Source organism: Anas platyrhynchos, chromosome 5 (genome assembly GCF_047663525.1).
Source record: "Anas platyrhynchos isolate ZD024472 breed Pekin duck chromosome 5, IASCAAS_PekinDuck_T2T, whole genome shotgun sequence".
Taxonomy (NCBI): domain Eukaryota; kingdom Metazoa; phylum Chordata; class Aves; order Anseriformes; family Anatidae; genus Anas; species Anas platyrhynchos.
Window position 1 is genome coordinate 65,513,167 of NC_092591.1, and position 19,134 is coordinate 65,532,300.

Genomic DNA, 19,134 nt, shown 5'->3' on the forward strand with positions numbered 1-19,134 from the left:
TCTTTTGTTGCATGCAAAATGACAGCACTGTCTGTGAAGCTGTCTGAGTACCCGCCTGAGTGAGGACAGCAGGGCTGGCCCTAAATCATCAAGTTGTCAGAATGGTTATTTGCAGAACTGTGATGTTAGTTACTCCTATGAACAGCTGGAAAGAAAAAAAAAAAAAAAAAAAAAAGCCTAGATTCCCACAGTATATAGCTAATGGCTACAGTACTTGCAGTTTCTAAGGGACATGGAAATACTGGTTTTCTAAGGTGCTACAATGAGACAGTTGGAATGTAGTAATAAAAAGAATCTACAATATAATTAGATTATTTCTTTTCTAATCAAGCTGCGTTAGATGCACATTTTCAAAGCCCTTGCCTTTGGGACTTAAAACAAAATAATAAATATCCAGAATGCTGTGTTAGCTAATTTTCTCAGTGACCAGAAATCACACACATTACATTCTTCCAAGACCTTGCAAAAATCTGTGTGCAGACCCTCCCTCCACCATACTCATACCCACATACTGGAAGTTTTTCAGTCACCTTAAAGCAGACTTTGTCTCTTATGTGCTTTGTATCCATTGTGCACCTAACACTTAGCTCCCTCAGCACCTGTGTGTGGCACAGCCTTTGTCAGGCAGGAGATATGGCTGGATGATCTGAGAATCCTCCTACTATTAAAGACTGAATCATTTTGTGTGTTGTGGTGTATGAAGCTGTCATTCCATGTTTTTCTGCAAGATGTTGCAATTCAGAGGACAAATTTGTTACCAGTGTGTCTTGGACCCTTTGTCAGCAAATCTCTCCTCTCTTTCTCTCTCTGATCTCTAGGTAGGAGGAGTGAGTGTCTACAGCCATGACTGTACATGATTCTCCCTTTCTGTTCTGTAGCAACTCTTTCAGGCCAAACTGGGTGCAAAAGGAACATTCTCTTTTTGGGGTAGAATCACTGGAACAACTGAATGTCTGAAAAGTTTTAAATGAAAACATGAAACAAAGTTCAGTCCCTGTCGCCTTTTAATGTCTGATGGATAAAGAGATGATGGAAAATATTTTGACCCCAGTAGAGTCAGTGTCACTGTGTGCTGTCACTCATCACTGGAACTTATATAGAAGACGTAAATGAACTCTAGCCACCTGTGAAGTACAAGGAATTTTCTACCAACAAGCTGATGGATGTCATCTCTGCTCCAGTAGAACCAAATTTCGTTTTCTGTAAACCTCTTGTTTTCTATATAAGTATGTGAACTGAATGTTGGAGAACCATGTACCAGGACCAGAGGTATTAGAATTGTTACTGTACAGAACTACAGAAACCCCACCTTCACACCTCTTTTATTTTTGCAAATCTAAAATATGTGCTCAAGGGTAGTAGCTTTGAAAGAATTCAGCTCTTGGAAAAACATTCATTTAGCAATAATAATAAAGATATTGTTGCTTCGTGGACAAAAATAAATTGTATTCCTTACAACAAATGCAGTTGAAAGCAGTTGTTATGGTAACTACTGCAGTATCTTTATCAGTATTTCTACTGTACTCTTTGGGAGGGGTAAAAATCTCTTACTCAACTGCATGTGGCAGCTAGAATGGGGAACTGGGACACTTCCCATTGCCCAGTAGAATGATGTGGATTCTGGTAATGTGTTTTAAGTTAATCTCCTCCTTCCCTAGGGGCTGGAGAGAATCTTATGACTCAGGATGCCAAGAATTGGCAAATTTTGGTTCAGTTCCATTTCAGATATACATAATGGCAATCCTAGAAAAACTACTGATTTCTTTTGCATTTCATTCTTTCACACAAAATCAGGGCAGTACTTCACAAGAGAATGTGGTGCTAAAATGACAAGCAGTGCATGGGTAACAGTGTAGTTAGTGTAGTAATAGTGTACCAGATAGCCAGAGGTCTTATTCCAACTAGTTCCTCAATGTTACTTGTGCCTTTTTTAACTATAAGGATAAGAAGAAACAGTCACAGTTGACAGATGCCCTGTATAACTTGCCCTGACTATATATAGGTAAAGTAAATAGGCAGGTAAAGTAAAGTAAATGTCAGGGATTGAAGTCTAGAAGATGTAACAGTTATGATGTTGCATTGTGATTAAATTACCCATGTACCAAAGCATCAATGCTTTGGTAATAAGGACAACATAAATCTGAAATAAACAGTCTGGTTCTGGATAAGATGTTACAGCCATGAATGCAGTTATGCTTCCTCATTTGTAAGTGTGAGCCTTACCCGTTGTTTGTAAGAGTGATGTTTTGGAGATACCTTTCTATGTTTGGCAGTATTCTATAGTACAGGAGGAGGGGAAGATGGAAGACTGTCCTCAAAGAATAGGCAGCTGTTGTGAAAAGGCTTTCGTCTTTTCTGGGAAACTGCTTCTACTGGCATATGACTCCCTTGTGGTTTAGCTTGATTTAGTTCTGGCTGGAACGGCAATTCAGCACCTGGCAACTGGATTAAGGGTGGGAGGTTGTTCTGTTGTCAGTGATGTGCAAAGGACAGCAAGGGCTGCCTGTAAGTGCAGACACACTGTGCACAGATAGACATAGGATCAGAACAATATTTCCAAATCCCTCAGTACTGTACCCAGAAGGCCTGGCTGAAAGTACGTAGATGTTTTCTCATGCCAGGGGTACTCACAGTGACGCGTCAGTTTGAAATTCTGTGTGTTTGTGCTGAGGCAGAACATAGAAGGTGTGTTACAAATTATGTGAGCTTCAAAAGCAAGGTTTCAGCAGTCAGGCAAGTGATGCTTGTGTGGAGTTTTTTGGTGTGTGACAATATCCGAGTATGTAAGGAACATGAGAAATGTCTAAATGGCTGGCTACATTGGATTTGCCTTGTAGCATTTTGATGTTAAGCTGCAGGAGATGGATAACACTGGAACAGCGCAGCTAGGCATGCTTTGTATCTCCATTTTAGTTACCATAATGTTAATAGTATATTCACTAAACCTGTAGGTAACATCACAGCCTCTTTCCAGATTACTGTAGAATTATTTATAGATAAATTTTTCAGACTTTTAAGAGGGTCTGTGGTTTCTTTCACTATAGTTCTGTGCCAATACCTTAGACATTGCCTTTCTCTGGTAAGGGACGTTACTCCCCTCACTTCCAATGTAGCATATAAGCTTTGTTTGTCAGGACAGTTCAGGGACTGTGTGCTAGTCGTCTGTCCTCATTGCTGTCAGAATGGCCTTCAGATTTCACAGCCAAAAAGCAAGCTGCTGCAATGGAGGCTCTTTTTCAAATGAGGTGTAATTCTGCACTTGGAAGCCCCCGTCCTTCTCTCTCCTGGCCTTAAAGGATAAGGGAATGGTGCTCCCATTGGATGAAAAAATATGATAGCACAGCAGGAGTACTGCTTCCTCAGGCTTGTATGTATAGCTTGTTCGTTAGCGTCACCAGATAAATGCAGTCTGTTCTTTTCATGATTGATGAGTGTAACTAAGCAAATTGAGGGCAGTCAGTAAATGCTTTGTTTAATTTGTTTTAGTATCATTTTGGTTACTTGCTACTCCAGGGGCAGCTCCCAGCAACCCAGTTTTATAGTCAGAAGAGCACAAGGACTTCTGTTACAGGGTAGAGTTCACCTTCTTATCATTCTTGCCAGTTGCAATGTAGCAAGAAATGCTATGTTTAAGGTCTTGATAAAGGATGTAGAAAGCTGAGCTATGCATTTTATGCATCTTCTTTCTCTTTCATTTTTGTATTTTTTTTCTTCCTTTTTGTCTGTTTTGGCAGTACAGTGCAGTGTTTTTTTCTGTTGGACATTTATCATGTAATTTTTTTTTTCCACCACGGATTTGAAATCTTAAATGGATTTGAGAAAAAGTGTTTAGTGCCTGAGGAACACTGTAAATGAATCCTGAACTTATAACAAACATGGATTCAAAGTTGTCTAAACATTCCTATCAAGAGAAGGAAAAGTGAGGAAAAAAATAACACAGCACATTCAACTTAACTCTACTGGAAATTTTCTAAGGATTGCACTTGGGAGTATTTTGCTGGCAGTAACTGAAGAAAACTTACTAGATAGATATAAGTCGTTGATAATATCCAAAAGAACTAAGTAGCCGGTAAGGTTATTACTTGTCTTACAACTGAATTGGGAGAACAACATTTGGGATGTACTTTGAATGAAAATCGTGAATGCATTGTTTTAAAAGCCTTGATTTTAACTGATTGTACACCCATGATCTACACAAGAGCAAAGGGTAGCAGATGGCAGCAAGTACCTTAGGGTAAATAAAGAAGGACTGTAATAAACTAAAGAACTGTATAAGGATGGATGCAACTAGTTATGAAAACTTCATTTTCTATATTCTAAATCTGCCTATATAATAAAACTGTGGCTGCCTTGAAAATAAAGACCTCATTAAGTAAGTAAAGAAAAGCAGCTGTAAATATGCATATAAAGTTAACATATATGTTGAGATTTTTATTTTCAAATTGAATGATTTGGGTAATTTTAGATTAATTTGTGTTTACTTGGATTTGTGATCTTAGTTGTGATACTATTATAAATAAATTTATTTTTCTCCCCAAATCTTTGCCCTTACTTCTTAAGTGATTTGGGTTCCTAGAACTTGTTTTCTTTTTTTCATCCTCCTGCCAATTTAGCAATGCTTTTTTAATTCCTTATTTCTGTTTATTCCTCAAGACTCCTACGGTGAGTATTTTAGTAACAGTTAGCTGAGGTTAGTCACATCAGTCTTGGTAACCAGATCTGTCTATGTGCTGCTCCCAGGGAAGTGTGATACTGCTGTTTATGGAGTGTTGGGAGGTCCTCTCCAGGCACCTGAGGAGAATCAGGTAAAAACTGTTGCCTGTTCAAATGCGCTTAATGAGTAATTTAAGAATACTTTGCAGCAATGTTTGTATTACCTCTTTGGATAGTCCTTCAAGTCCATTCAACCTTCCAGTTGTGAAATGGTTATTTGCCTGCAATCTTGTGTTTGCTTGTTCGGCTTCAAGGTTTGACTTGGACTACTGCTTTTCTCTATTTTTTGTTTCGGTTTGCTTGTTTACTTTTACAGTTGTCGAGTTTATTTTACACTATTTTTGTGGGGGTTATTGCTCTAACAATAGAGCACCTGGGGAAGTGGGGAAGGTGCTGTATAAACCTGTGAAGAATACCACTCTTCTTTTCACAGGCAACTGCTGGCATATTATTCCAGAGGGATTTCTGCTCATTTTTTAAAAGCAAAGGTAATACCAGTGCTATTTCAGGGTTGAACACTGGACACCTGTAAGGTGCAACGGGAGAAAAGAGATAGGGACAGCATCTGCTTTATGATGGATTGTAGTTGTAGCATCAGGTGTTCAGCCTTTGACTGGAGGTAGGAGGAAAGGAAGGAAAATGTACAAGTTGCAGAGGTTCAACAGCTATATGAATATCAGCACGTGCCTGATAAAACATAACATAAAACATAACATTAAAAAATAAAACATAAAAACATAAACTAGACTTAGCAAGTATAATCTGGCTGATCAACTTTTTCTTCGTCTTCTTTTCCATATTTTTTGCACCTCCATTCCAACTGGGTAACTGCCCCTCTCCTAGAGCAAATGTTAAAACAATATTTACCATTGTGCTTTGCTCTTTCAGCTTCAAGCTCCAAGGAATATTTGTGATAGCAGAGAAAAAATAACCTTGTTTGTTCTCTGACTTCCAAGTCTTATATTCTGTTTCTCCATAGAAGAGAAAACTAGATCACTTCAAAAATGCATCCATCATGTTAACACCACTTCTTACAAAGATGATAAAACATTGACTCTGACACCGTAGTCTCTCTTTTGCCATATGCTGTAAGATGCTCAAACTTTTCTGTTAGATCAAAGAACTAAAGAGAGAGCTGGTAACATAAACTAATTTGGGAGTGATATGCAAAATTTTTAGCAAATTAACAATCATGAAAAATAACCAGTTTCTTGAAGGTTTTGGAAGGCAGAAGTGAGCTCTGGACTGCAAACAAACCCCCTTGTTATCCCATGGTAACATCTCCCCTAATGAAAAGGAGAAAAGCTATGGCAATGAGAGTAGGGAACCCTTTCCATCAGCTTTGTTGAATACTAAATAGACAAAACAGTAATACAAAATAGATCAAAACAGTAGGATGGCCTGCTTGCCTAGGCACAATATACACAGATTGAAAAAAGGGAGAATGTGAAGTCAAAGTAATTTGATATAATTTGGACTTTACTTTTTTAGAATAGGGAAGTAAGAGTGATGAGAAAAGATAACTGCTGGGAATTTGAAATGATTTACTGATACTGTTTTTGTAGTATGTTTTTTTTTTCCCCTTCCCTGTGTGATCTCTATAGCAAAGCATGTGAATACAGTATCATGTAGAGGAAAGTAAAAATTCAGGTGATTCATTTTGCTAGCATGATGATTATCTTTCTTTCTTGATCTCTTAATTAAAACAAGCTGGTTCCAAGTGGCTGCTGAATCTGACTAGGTATGTTCAGCATAAATACTTCTAGCACAAGATCTTTTTTGGCAAGTTGCTGCCCATAGGAAATCTTGTATTTGCAATGCTTGATTAATACTTTTCAGCTATTTAGAAAGGCACTTTCAGCATCCAGTTTGGGTGGTAAGATAACATAGGTTTACAGTGCATGTGGGAGTTCTGAGCGCTACTTAAACGAGTGCATGAACAGGCGTGAACAGGTGAGGTTGTGTATCAGTTGTACTTGTGGAGTGTTTTGGGGATCCAGACTGATTCCTCATAGCATGTAATTAATGCTATTCTTCAAAGTCAATGTGTGTATGCTGACTTAGACTAGGTGAGAACTGATGTCTGTTAGTAGCAGGCACTGGCATGCAAGTTTGCACATTATTCCAGTATTTTCATGGAAGCATTTGGCTCTGGATTTGAGTAAGAACTGCACACACTGATCTTCAGACTCGGGGAAGCAGCAGGAGCTTTCAACTGTGGTTTGTCACTGGTTATTCAAGATGATTAGGAGACGTATTTGGAACTATTTTTAGTATCTCCTCTTTGTGAGCATTTCCATAGAATTCAGAGTTTAAGTCTTACATTTCACTCTACAGCTGAACAGTGTCTAGGAGAATATAGGAAATGATATATTAATGGTAAATAGCAAAAATATGATACACAGAGAACCGTTAATAACACTGAAGATAAAAATATAATTTTTGGTGGTTTGTTTTGAATTGAAATAAGCACTATTTTCTCAATGTCATTTGACATTGCAAAACATTCACAGCTGGTATGAGAATCACTGTCATATATGAAAACAGGCGATCTATCTGTTTTAAGAAAACAAACAGGTCTTCTTGAGGTTAATTGTTAGCATGGCAGCTCTGGAGGAAGCATTGACGATACAGGAAAATAAGACACTGAGACTTTGACTGTAACAATGCGAGAAGTTTAGGGAAGTTTTAGGGAACTACATTAGACAAAATTACAGGCTGAAGCTTACTGTATTGTTTGTGTGTGCTGACAAGAGTTTTCATGCTCCTGCCTGGCTGAGAGGTGGCAAACCTGCAGCCATTGTGCTTGATTTTGTGCTTGTGGTTTGGGGACCGGATTTATTTGACTGTAGACTTAACCAAGTTATTGTCTTTAGCCAAGCATTTTTATGTCCCAAAAGGCTGAGGCATGAAGAGCCCTTTGAATTTAGATAAACAATCAGACTTACCTTTTATGGATAAATGAGGGAACAAGAGATTGCTGGATAGCTGTGGACTTAGGTTATAGGGCACCGAGGCTTAGCTGTCAGAAGAGGTGGTGGTAAGAAAGTTTCAGTATTTTAAAAACTTTGTGTACTACTACTTACAGAAAGTCAGTACCTCCAACATGAATACAGCTGACCAAGGATGTCAGTAGAGTTTGAAGGATGATCTTAATCTCCTATTTCTGTCTTCAGATCTGACCAAAGTCAACGCCTTCTAAACAGTGGGTCTATTTCCTTAGAATCACTCTTTCTTTTAAAAGCCCAAAACATCCACTTACATCTGTCTTTTTGTAAGTACTAGGTATATGTTGTTTTCATACTGTAAGAGGGGAAATATATATATTTAACTGGAAAGTTCTGTCCTATCAGATATGTGCTTCAAATAGATGTATTTAATTGGAAGTAATATGCTATGATGAAAAATGTACTTCTGTGAGGTTACGAGAAGTTTACAGGTGCTCTATCAACAAAGATCCCCTTCTGAGACTATGCATAATGAGACTGAACTCTGGTGAAGTAGTTACTTCCAACTGACACTGCAAAGCTAACTTAAACAAAAAATACATTGCTTTGCTGTTTCAGAATGTAGCTATCAATGACATTGCCAAGCCTCATGTTCTATGCTTTTAAGTATGTTCATGATAAAGATGGGGTGCATAGGAAGAGAATTCAAGAAACACTCCAGCAAATCAGTAGAAACTACAGTTATTCAAAAACCTTAATGATCACCTCCTGAGCTATTGTATTAGCACAACTATTTTGTATTCCATTTTTAGAAAGTTATTCTGACTTGAGTCTGTGTAAAATACTTGATGGTTATTTGAACAATAGATTAAATGTGAGAAGCTACATTCTGCTTTTTGGTCTGTGTTAAAAACAGAAGCAGCATTGAAGGTATTCTGGGTAGCACAGTGATAAAACTATGTTCGAAGCCTTTCAGTTCAGTGTCTTGTTGACAGGCCTTTAGGACTGTGGTTGGATGAAGTGCACTTTAAAGTGATCTTCTTTCTGTCAGTGAACAGTCAGTTTGGGTTTATGTATGCCTGTGTATATACACACATTATATCTATATATAGATATAGATAAAATAAGATAAAATATATGTTTGTGTGTGTATGTATATAAATTAAAGATCTAAGCAAAAATGTGGTGCATTCTCTGGATGTGTAACCTTGAAATCTGAATGAATCCCTTGCTCTGTATCTCCAGCTGAGTATCCAGTGCTACTCAGTAGAGTAGCAACAGCTACTTTATTTCCACTTTTGCAACTGTCTCTTGGTCAATGTATATAAAAGACTCAGTGATGGCTGTTGACTGATTAACTTCTTTTTAGTAAAGACGATGAAGGCAGTACAACTAAGACCTGATGCTGGTGGATTAAATGCCTCAGTTTAAATTTCAGGTGTTACAAAAAGATGAAACCAAAATACTTATCTCCCTCATAGCAAAAGAGGACAATATTCTACAAAAGAGAAGCCTAGAGAAGCACAGGAAGGACCAGGCAGGTGAGGAGACTCCAAGAGGACTCCTGAGTCCTCTTGTTCAAGTTGTAGCCGGGAATGAACAGGTGTGGTCTTGGTACTCCATGCTCTTGAATACTTCTATCCTTGTAAAAGTATATAAACAAATAAATGAATGAAGCTGTAGAACCTGGATCTCTTCTGAAGACTGTACAGCCTGGTTCCAGAGGGACCTAGGGTTTCTCTGACACAGGCTAGACCCTATTATCTTCTCTCCACAGACATCCAGGTGTTCTTGTTCTCTTGTGGGCACCACAGCTCCCTTCCTCTGTGTTGCTGTTGTCTTGCCCCATGTGCAGCTGTTGTGAGAAGACACACAGTGGAATTTCTTTAGCCTTTAGAAACCACAGTAGGGGATACCCTTGTGAACAATGATGAATTATAGTTGAGGAGATAGAGGAAAATAAATGCATATTGTCCATAAATATTTTAAGAAGTACAGTAGGAGGATTGCTCAGGGTTCCTTGAAATTTTCTTTATCTGTTATTTGTCAGTATATCCTTAGCAGATAGTAGATAGGTTACAGGTAATTGAAAAGAAAAAGTTATCAAAATATATTGGGAGCAGTTCTGTGGCAGCTGGAGGAAGAGGGGGCTGACTCAGTCGATCTTTCTGGTATTTTGGTATCTGACCATACATAAGTGAAGAGAAATAAATCACCACTGCTTTCCAAATGATTTGGGGAATATTCCTTTTTTTTTTCCCCTTAAGTGCTAGCTTTCCATCTTTGAAACTATGTTTTTCTTATAAACTATTGCAAAGGCAGATCTGGGAATGTTTTTATTCTTTGAGGCAACTGATGACTGAATAATGCTTTAAAACGTTCTGAAAAGTGAAGTTAGGTTGTTCTTTTTCACTCACTACGGTGATTATTTGTCCTTTTCAGTGTGAGGCATCGCTGCGCTATGTATGTAATTTCTGTGTAGCTAAAAAGAAAGTGACAATGAGGCAGTTCATAACATAGTGCCATATGTAGCAAAAGATGGTTGTGTCCTTCAGTTATGCTCATTCAACTGTTTTTTTGTGTTTTTTTTTTTTTTTTTGTCTTTTTTTTTTTTTTTCTCTTCCAAGAGAAGAGGCATGCAGAAGAAAATGTGTTTTGAGACCATATGGCTGCATCTCCATGCCCTGAAGCCTTGGTGTCTTTACTGAAAGGAGGCTTAGTTTATATCATGATACTCTGTACGAGTTCTGTGTTTTTTCTGTCTCATCGTGCAGTGTCCTCCTCATTCATCTGGTCTTCAGGAGAGTCTTACTTGCCTGTGAAAAAGAACTCAAGTTGGTCGGTGGCTAAACTTGGGAATGATTATAGAGGTTACGCGTACTGTGTACTGAGCCTTCTCCCATTGGGATGCTTAACATGTTCCAGCATGCAGGAGGATTGGCTCGCATGTATAGCAAAATGCCTCCTTGTGGGAAACCTCCTGTTTTCTCCACAGGGTGAAGTTTTGCCCAGCTGTGGTATCTTGACACTCCAGTTACTGACGTTCTTTCAGTGTTCTAATTTTAGTGCGAGTCTGTAGCCAAACAGGCCTAAGGGACCTCTGAAGGCGGTCAGAGTGCAGGTGTAAAGTTGGTCTTTATTGGCTGTAGCTGCTTCTGTGTTGTTGGCTGTGCATTTTCTTTGAGAAGCTAGCATAACTACATATAGCTGAAGGTTACACACATATAATTAACATGCCACATGACATTAACCAGTCATTAAGAACAATACTGTCAGCTGGTCCTGAATGTGAAGCCAGTCTGCAACAGACGATTTGACACACAACTGGCTCCAAAGGAGGTTATGACTTTCTTAAACTAACAAACAGATTTAAAAGTCCAAAAGAATAATAAAAGAGGTGGAATTTACATACAAGTAAAGCAGCTCTAAATAAAGAGGACAGTAATCCTAGTGTTCTGATTTATCTCATCAGACTGTTTCTTCCTTTCTGCATCCCAATCTTAGCTGACATGAAGTGATATGGCATTGTATTCAAACCTCCTTAAAGGTAGGGAGTGAAGGCAGAGTGACTTCTTACTTTTTGCTGCTACCTTTGGCTGAAGCCATTTTATCTAAGTCTGTGGTAACCAGGGAACAGTGCAGTGGGAAAAAAAAAAAAAAAAAAAAAAGTTGTAAGAACTAGAAACAAACTCATTGAACCAAACCCAACAGGCAGGATTTCTTGTCTTCTGTTCTCCTATCAGAAGAGGGGAAAACTACTTGGAAATCTTGGTGTTGACCTAGATTGAGCAAAAAGGCAAATACTTTTGTCCAGAGAATGTTAAAAATGTGAAAATAGGGAGTGATAAGGGATGAAATATAATAGTTGATTTTAAGAAGCTAACCTACTGCTGCTTTCTTTTTACCTGTGGTGGAAGGAGTGCCAGGAAGTAGGTTGCACTCCATGCTTTATTCTGCTTGCCTTGGCAGGATTTGGCATAGACACAGCCCACATCTGTGGGGTGTGTGGTGGCCAGTTCCTGAGGGAACTGGAACTTGGGGTGGATCAGCCCAACAGCTGCTGCTGGGAAAGCTGCCTGAGCAGTACTGGTGGTGGCACAGCTCTCTGAAGCAGTCTGCTGGTGTCTAAGGTCTTCATCTCAAGATACCAGCAGTAACGTTGTTGCTGCTTGTCTGTCAGAGGTGGCAGGAGTAGCAGGCATTCTCCCGTGCAGAACAGCATTATACAACTTTTTCAGACCACCACAAAGCCTTTTTTACCATCAGTGCTAGCCAAATGAGTCTGAAGCACTGGCTGCTCAGCTGTAATTTGCACATACAGAATTAGGAACACTAGTATCTGGTACCAGGCTGTATGTGATACGCATTGGTTTTTTTGATCCTTACATTTTGAGAAAACATAAAGAGGGGAGTAAGTGAGCATTATTAACAGCACAGCTCTATGGTGATTGTATTTTGAAACTGGCATTCTTTTCCTGTGTGATAAACCTCCAAGATGGCTGTACCTCCATGGAAGTACACGCCCCAGTTGGAATTTTTCATAGCCCTGACTCTGTTCTCATTTCTAGTGCAGGCAGGTCAGTGCCAAAGTTCAGAAGCTATATAACTGAATGACCTTACTTCCAGTTGGTTGCAGAGCCAGTATACATTTCTGTGTTCACCTTTCAGATTATGGAAAACGAAAACTACTAACTCCCTCTTTGTGAGTGCTTTCTATCTTGTTTATAATTTTTTTATATCTTCATGCTCCTGACTGGGGAAGGGGGTGGGGAGGACATAGCAAGACAATGCTGGACTGTAGACCTGCTGCTTAACTTTCAATTTGCTGTTTGATTTGTCACTCAGTTTGTAAAGAACACGCCGATAGTGTGTAAGCCATTACTTGGCTTCTCTAGGGAAGCCGTGAACTAAAGTAATGGAACTTGTGCAGCTTGTATTGTTAATACCCAAGGAACTGGCATCACCTCTGGATTGCTGGGCATGAGGCATGCAGAACTGCATAGCACTGCCCCCCCTTTCCTCCCATGTGCTTTGGCTGCGGAAGGGCTTTTAACAAGTCTGGGGAAGACTGGTACTTGGCAGACGCTTGGAAAGATCAGGCCTGGGTTAATGAGAACAGTGAAACTACTACTTAATTTCTAAGCTGATTTCCCTGGAGACAGCTAGACAGTAATAGTGTTTGGACTTTTTTATTCAATAAAAGTTTGAGTTATAAATATTCTCCATTTGTTTTCTATTTACAGTTGTAAAATATTTTAGGATAGCTTACCCATCACCTATCATTCAACACCTCTATAAATGCCATGAAAACATAATTGTAAAATAAAAATGTCTATTTTCAGCCAACAAACCCAATTTCCACACACTCACAAAATAAAATCAAAGGGACAGAAAGGAGGGGAGAGAAGGAACTGGGAAGGAGAGGGAGATAGGAAATACAGTACAGCAGGCAACAATGCGGTATTTGCTACACAGTAGCAAGAGAAATGGGTAAAAAAATTTAGTCTGCTATGATGACAAGCTTTTCAAGACATTTGTTATAGACCAGCGCTGTCCAGTGCATTTCTGTAGGACAAGTTGAAATCCAAATTCATTTTCATTGTTTTCCTGCAATTCCAGGCAACGCTTGGATTTTCGGTTCTGGATTGGACCTCCCTTTAAAGATGGAGAGAAAAAAGAAATGTTTAGATTGTGATGGCATAGCATTGCTACCATATAATAATATAGAGAACGTTCCAGTGTCCATCTATTGAAGCTCACCGCTACTGTGAAAAAGTACTGTTAGAGACATGATAGGCACTAGGTTGGATTTGTAGTGAAGGTTCCTTCTGTCACAGGCTGGTTTAATCCTTAATGCAGTTCAGAATAGTTTCAATTGCTTGGTTAGCATTTCAGCAAGTGGGGTGTCTAGAATCAAGCTGCGTTTCTGGCTGTGCTCTTTAATGTAGGCCAAAAGCTTTCCTTGTTGTTTCACTTACCTAGCTTAGAGGCTATGCTGCACCTCTAAAACACGGGAAAAAGAAATACAAAAGAGAATGAATACCTTGGCCAGGGATGTCCCATATATAGGATAAAATGCAAAAAATAATTTATTCCTTGAATTCTGAAATGAACATTCTGTACTCTTACGTTGTTAATCCTCAATATATACGCTTCATTCAGCCATCAGCTTAATACTGCCGTGCTGAAGGCCCTTCTGTATCTTCACTGTCAGTAGCAGCAAATCCTAAGTCATTGAGGTTATCACACAATTAACTATGGACCTAAAGAACAATTAAATAATCAGATAGATGACTAAATTACATTTTTTCCTTTTAATTCTGGATTTTTATTGAGAGTTTAATCCTCTCTCCTATGTAAGAATGATAACTTGTACACATTGTCTGGGAACCTTCTTCCAAGGTACACAGCATAGAATAATTTACACAGTAGTCTGAAAGGCTGTTTGTCTCTAGAGGATGTTGAACGTCCATAATAGAGAATTACTGGCTTAATCTGCACATCAGAGAATGGAGTCTAAGTCAGCACAACCACATTAGTACAGCTGGAGTATAGAAAGAGCAACCACATATTTAAATTGCGTATTTGTACAATGGGGAGTAATAGTTGCTATCAAAAAAATAAATAAATAAATAAAATCCTCCCAAAACCACAATAGCTTACCAGTTTGTTTCAGGTCTGTGTTACAGAAAGTCAGAAGTGTGACAGATTGCTAACATAATCACAAGGATATTTGCATAAATCTCATAGAGGTGCTGAGTTTGCTCTTCAGAGAAGGCTGTTTTTCAGGCAAGGGTACCTCATCCCATTCAGCACAGGCTCTGCTTCATTCAGCCAGGTGACAAGGGGGAGTCTCTCTTCTCCTTCTGTCACCCAGTCATACTTAGTAAGTACTTTTGTTGAGAAGTGACATCTCGAAACATTTTGGGATTTGACTAGCTAATGAAACACAGAATTAGGTTTGAAAACTGTAAGGTTTAAATATCTCTTTGGATAGGAGACTATTTCCAGAATAATCCACAGAATTCAAAACATGAAGCTCACATCAATTCTCCTTGGTAGGCCTACTAGATATGATTTTCACCAATTACTTTACTAGACAGCCAGGCATACACTAGGCATTTTAATACACCTCTCCAACAAAATGCTGAGTGAACTGTATTTTTCCACTGCTGTATAAGTATTATTGATATCCATATTAATAATGGTACTTAAATGTGGGTGTATGGTGACAGCATAAACTCTAAACTATCTATAAGAACTGTAACTGTCTGACACACAGAACATTCATTTGAAGTAACTATGACAGGAAATTAGTCAAAGCTTTATTATATGCTATTTGTTCACTTACCCTCCCCCCCAACTTACTGTGGCCTGCTAAAGCTCACTGAAGTTGGTGAGAGTTTTTTTTTTAAACAAAATCAGTGAGCTTTGAATGAAGGCCTATGAATACAAAACTCAACATAATGAATATTTTCTATTTGACAAAAATAAACTTTTTCAGATCAACTTCTTGAGCTTCCAACTGGTGCTGGAGTTGCTCGTGTTTCTGTCATTGAACTTGATTAGTTCTGTATCTGTCTCGAGCATTTACATGTATCAATTAGGCATTTTTTTTCAGTGTTGGTGTCAAGGACATCTTCAGTTTAGATCTTGAACAGAAAAAGCAAGAGAAAAAAGTTGGCCCAGAAAACTAACCAGCTATGCGAGAGTGTAGTTCAGGCCCTTCTTTGCCCCATTTTTGCATCTGAGATATGAATGTAGGTGTGGTACTTCTAGACCTTGCCTGTCCTTTCTAACTCATTTGCATTAAGTGAAGGATCAGAATTCATTCTCTCCATTTTATGGAAAGCATGACAGCTAAAATGCAAGTGTTCCTTGGTAGACCTCTTCTTGCTTCTCCTGTCTGCCCAAATGCTGTTAAATGAACTCTGTGAATTCTGAGAATTTTATGCTTATGACGAGAGATTAGTAAATGCTCAGGTCTGGCCTGTGGAGTTATTTGTCTCTTCAGCAGCTGGACTGGGGCATCTGCTTAGTTTGTTGGCTGCATTTTGTGAATCCTGTTCTGTGGTACCTATTTCTTTTCTCACCAAGGACTGTTTGTAGGACTTGGTCACCTAATTACTGCTCTGCTACCTAGAGCAAACTGTAACACAAAGTCTTAAATAATGCCTTGCTGAGTTGAAATGTCTTTCAGTCCTTCTGGCTAAATCATACTTGTTTCAATGGTCAAGGGTTTCTGTTACTTGAACAGGCCCAAATGCCTTCCACACCTGTTGAGGATTTCAGGAGATAGGAAGTATGCTCACAGTGGAGACAGAGGTTTTTCCTCTGTTCTAAATCACGGAGAGCACACCTTGCTATGACAGTGAACGCATACATGTGAAATACTGTACTAGTGGCAGCTACAGAAAGAGAGTATAAACCACTCCCAAGGACACCCCTTCCTTTTCCTGATTCAGCTTCTTTTTAACAGAAACAAGTGACTTAGAACAGAAAAAAAGGCAGAGAAAGCTCTTTTTGATAAACTGTAAAGCACTCTGTAGTGCCTACTGAAAATCACTCTGCTGAGTACATTGAAGGCTTCTGTATGGAACACAAAAGAGACACCAAAGTTAAGTAGTGGTTAATATGTGTGAGCTGAACGTTTGAGACAGCAGAGGTGCTTTTAGGAAGATGATGATTATTTTATTTTTTTACGAAAGAGAAACATAAAAGCTACAGTCCTGTTAGAAGTGGAACAACTCAGCTTAGGAGAGATGTGAGGTCTGTGCAAGAACCATGGCTTAATCCCACAGAGAGGGTGCAGTCTACACAGCTTTGGTTCCTTTCAGTAAGCATATAAATGGAAGTATTGCTCTGAAGTACAGGGAGAAGGGTTTGTATAGCACATACAAACATGTTAGATTATTTAATTTTCTTGTGTTCCTTTTTTCCTTCATATGCTTAATGCAAGTCTGTTGTAGTGGTATTATTTTATTATTTCTAGGGTGATGACAGTGCACTCACTATATGTTGCAAGGCCTGAATTAGCTGTTTAAGTCATTAAAGCACAAGAATGGAATAACTCCACTTCAAAGCAAGTAACATGCGATACTCACTGAAAGCTAATACTACATTTTGCAGCTCTGGCTTAGCCTCCAAATTACAGCATCACTGAATAGTTTCTGCAGTCTGTCAGCATCGTGTGCATTTAGAATCCTAGAACCATACATAGATAAAGGTGTTCTTTAATTCTTCATTTATAGCTATTTTAATAAAATGCGTGTAAAACTTGACAGTCGTATTTACTGCTCAGCAAAACAGTCTATTGTAATACTACACTTCAGGCTAACTGAATATGAAAGGTGAATTGTCTGCCTGTCTGGTTCCCTCTTACCATCCTAGTTAAGACTTCTATTTTCCAATTTAAAGGCAAAAATTTGGTAGCCTAGGTTAATGTATTTTACAATGATACATAGCATATGATTCTATAGGCTGAAACAAATTACAGAGGAATTCTTCCCAGTTGAACGGAATTAGGATTAGCATCATTGATGATGAAGGACAGCATAAAAGCAGTAGAAGTTTCAGGTGAATAAATAAATTCAGGTCAACTATTTTATAAAAACATACTGAGTGTGACAGCATTACTAAGTCTGACTGAAAATTTGATGGGTGTTGTGGTGCAGGTTGAAACAATTTGAGAAGTACAAATGCTCTTAACTCCTGGTACCATTAGACTTTATAAAAATGATTTAGTGGTTTATAAGCGTACTTGTATATGCTATTTCAAGTCATCCATCTTTTTCTGGGCAATAGCTATTGGAATATGTGGTAAGTCAGGCTCACAGAACAGTGGCACACAGTAATACTTCTGATTTCCTTTAGAATTATTGTACTTTCTGCAGGTCTGCCATACCTAAGCGATTTCCTTTTAAGTCTTTCACTGAAGCAGAATTTAGCCAATACTACAGCATCTAACAGTGCCTTGTGATGTACTTGCAAACTCTAACATTGTGCAGTACAAGGATGTTTGGTAGGCAGTCTCGTGTACTACTATGCAACTACTAACATGCTTTTAGAAAGAGCATCATGTTGCAAGTATATGCTTTTATATTCTTGGTTACAACTGGAGTGATAACAACCCGTACAAAGTAATTATTCTTTATTTTGGTTTCTTGTGTGGTCATGGATGCAGCATTCCCAAACCTTCCCCTTCCCATACTTGTTCTGCAGAACAGCAGGGTGGGACAGGTCTCTCTGGAGTGTTGGTCCTTGCAGAACCAAGCTTAGTTGAAAGCTTTCATAAAGTTTCACTAACAGGCTTGCTATCCAGAGGGCTACAAATGGGACAGAACATCAGTACAGTTTGCTTTGCAAATACTAGTTATGTTAAATGCAGTTTCTTTACTAGAAATATCTGTACAGTGTACATGTACCATCTAACTGGGAACTCCTTCCCCATCATACTACAGCTACTGCAGAATTGGCTATGTACCATGTCACAGTCCTTAAACTTCCTTCAAAAGCAGAGAAACCCTTCTCTGACTTTATAACACCACCACCAACAAAAAAAGGTTGCATTAGGAAATTTCTGTAACATATCCCTTGTCAAAAAGTACTGATAGCTCACCCTAGTTATTTGGCCTAAAAGCTCCCCTTATGCTTATTTATTGTTCATACTACACAACAGACTCATTTAATCAGGTGACGTTTTTACTGATCAGTGTAAAATTGTTCTGATTTCTGGCTGTATTTAATAGTTTACCATTGTATTTACTAAATTGTTTCAGTAAGAATTCTCCACCGTCATGACCAAATAATTTTCCGTTTCTCTGAAGTCAGTTTGCCAAAGCTGCACTTTGAGGTATGAACAGCAAAACGCATGGCAGAAAAGGCCAGAGATCCTGTGTCATGGTTTGAATATTTTTAAAGGAAGGATTTGAATGTGGATATGTGGCATCATTAAAGTGGAATAAGTAATTCACAGCAACTAATTGACTTTGTCAATTCAGTCAATGTTTGTACTTGGCACAGCTGCCAGCTGCCAGACATGACCTATGCTGCTCAGGTTGTTAAAGTAGGTGTGACGGGTTCTGTAAGCTGCAAGTTGCTGTGTTGGGTTTCAAATTTTCAGGACAAAAAAAATTGACAGGGAAAACAGGGAAGTGAGGGTGTTGCTTTAAACTGAAACAGGGTTCTATAGCCTAGAAATACTCTTGGGCATGCAACTTATTCAGGATTTTGTTACCTGTAGAAATGAAGGGTATTAAATGAATGCTGCAGGTTGTCAGCAGTCCTGAAAATGAACTGATAGCTCTTTTTAACAATTTACTATAAGGTTATACCCATTTCTTTTTTCTCATCACATTAAAGCTCATAGTATTGTACTTAAAAAAAAAAAAAAAAAAAATCTCTGCTCTTACCAGCTTGCCTAACCACGTCTATTTCTAAAAAAAAAGTGTTAGAAAGTTAATAAGGGATGTGT

At 38.5% G+C, this 19,134-nt stretch overlaps 1 protein-coding gene and 1 long non-coding RNA gene across 6 annotated transcripts in view; one reads left to right on the forward strand and one right to left on the reverse strand.

Moving 5' to 3' along the window:
• The window catches only part of LOC119717212 (uncharacterized), a 52,322-nt gene that overhangs the window by 29,084 nt on the left and 4,104 nt on the right, over positions 1 to 19,134 (forward strand). For 2 of the 4 annotated variants that reach the window (XR_011809954.1, XR_005266391.2), the window contains exon 3: positions 4,741 to 4,805. The exons of the other annotated variants lie outside the window; for them this stretch is intronic. This is a non-coding gene — a long non-coding RNA (uncharacterized lncRNA). The remainder of the gene's footprint in view (positions 1 to 4,740; positions 4,806 to 19,134) is intronic. 4 annotated transcript variants of the gene reach the window in all.
• The window catches only part of GALNT18 (polypeptide N-acetylgalactosaminyltransferase 18), a 242,093-nt gene continuing 235,793 nt past the window's right edge, over positions 12,835 to 19,134 (reverse strand). For both annotated transcript variants that reach the window (XM_072039438.1, XM_005017713.6), the window contains one exon: positions 12,835 to 13,316. In XM_072039438.1, coding sequence (XP_071895539.1) covers positions 13,170 to 13,316 — 147 coding nt within the window. In that variant the 3' untranslated portion in view covers positions 12,835 to 13,169. The remainder of the gene's footprint in view (positions 13,317 to 19,134) is intronic.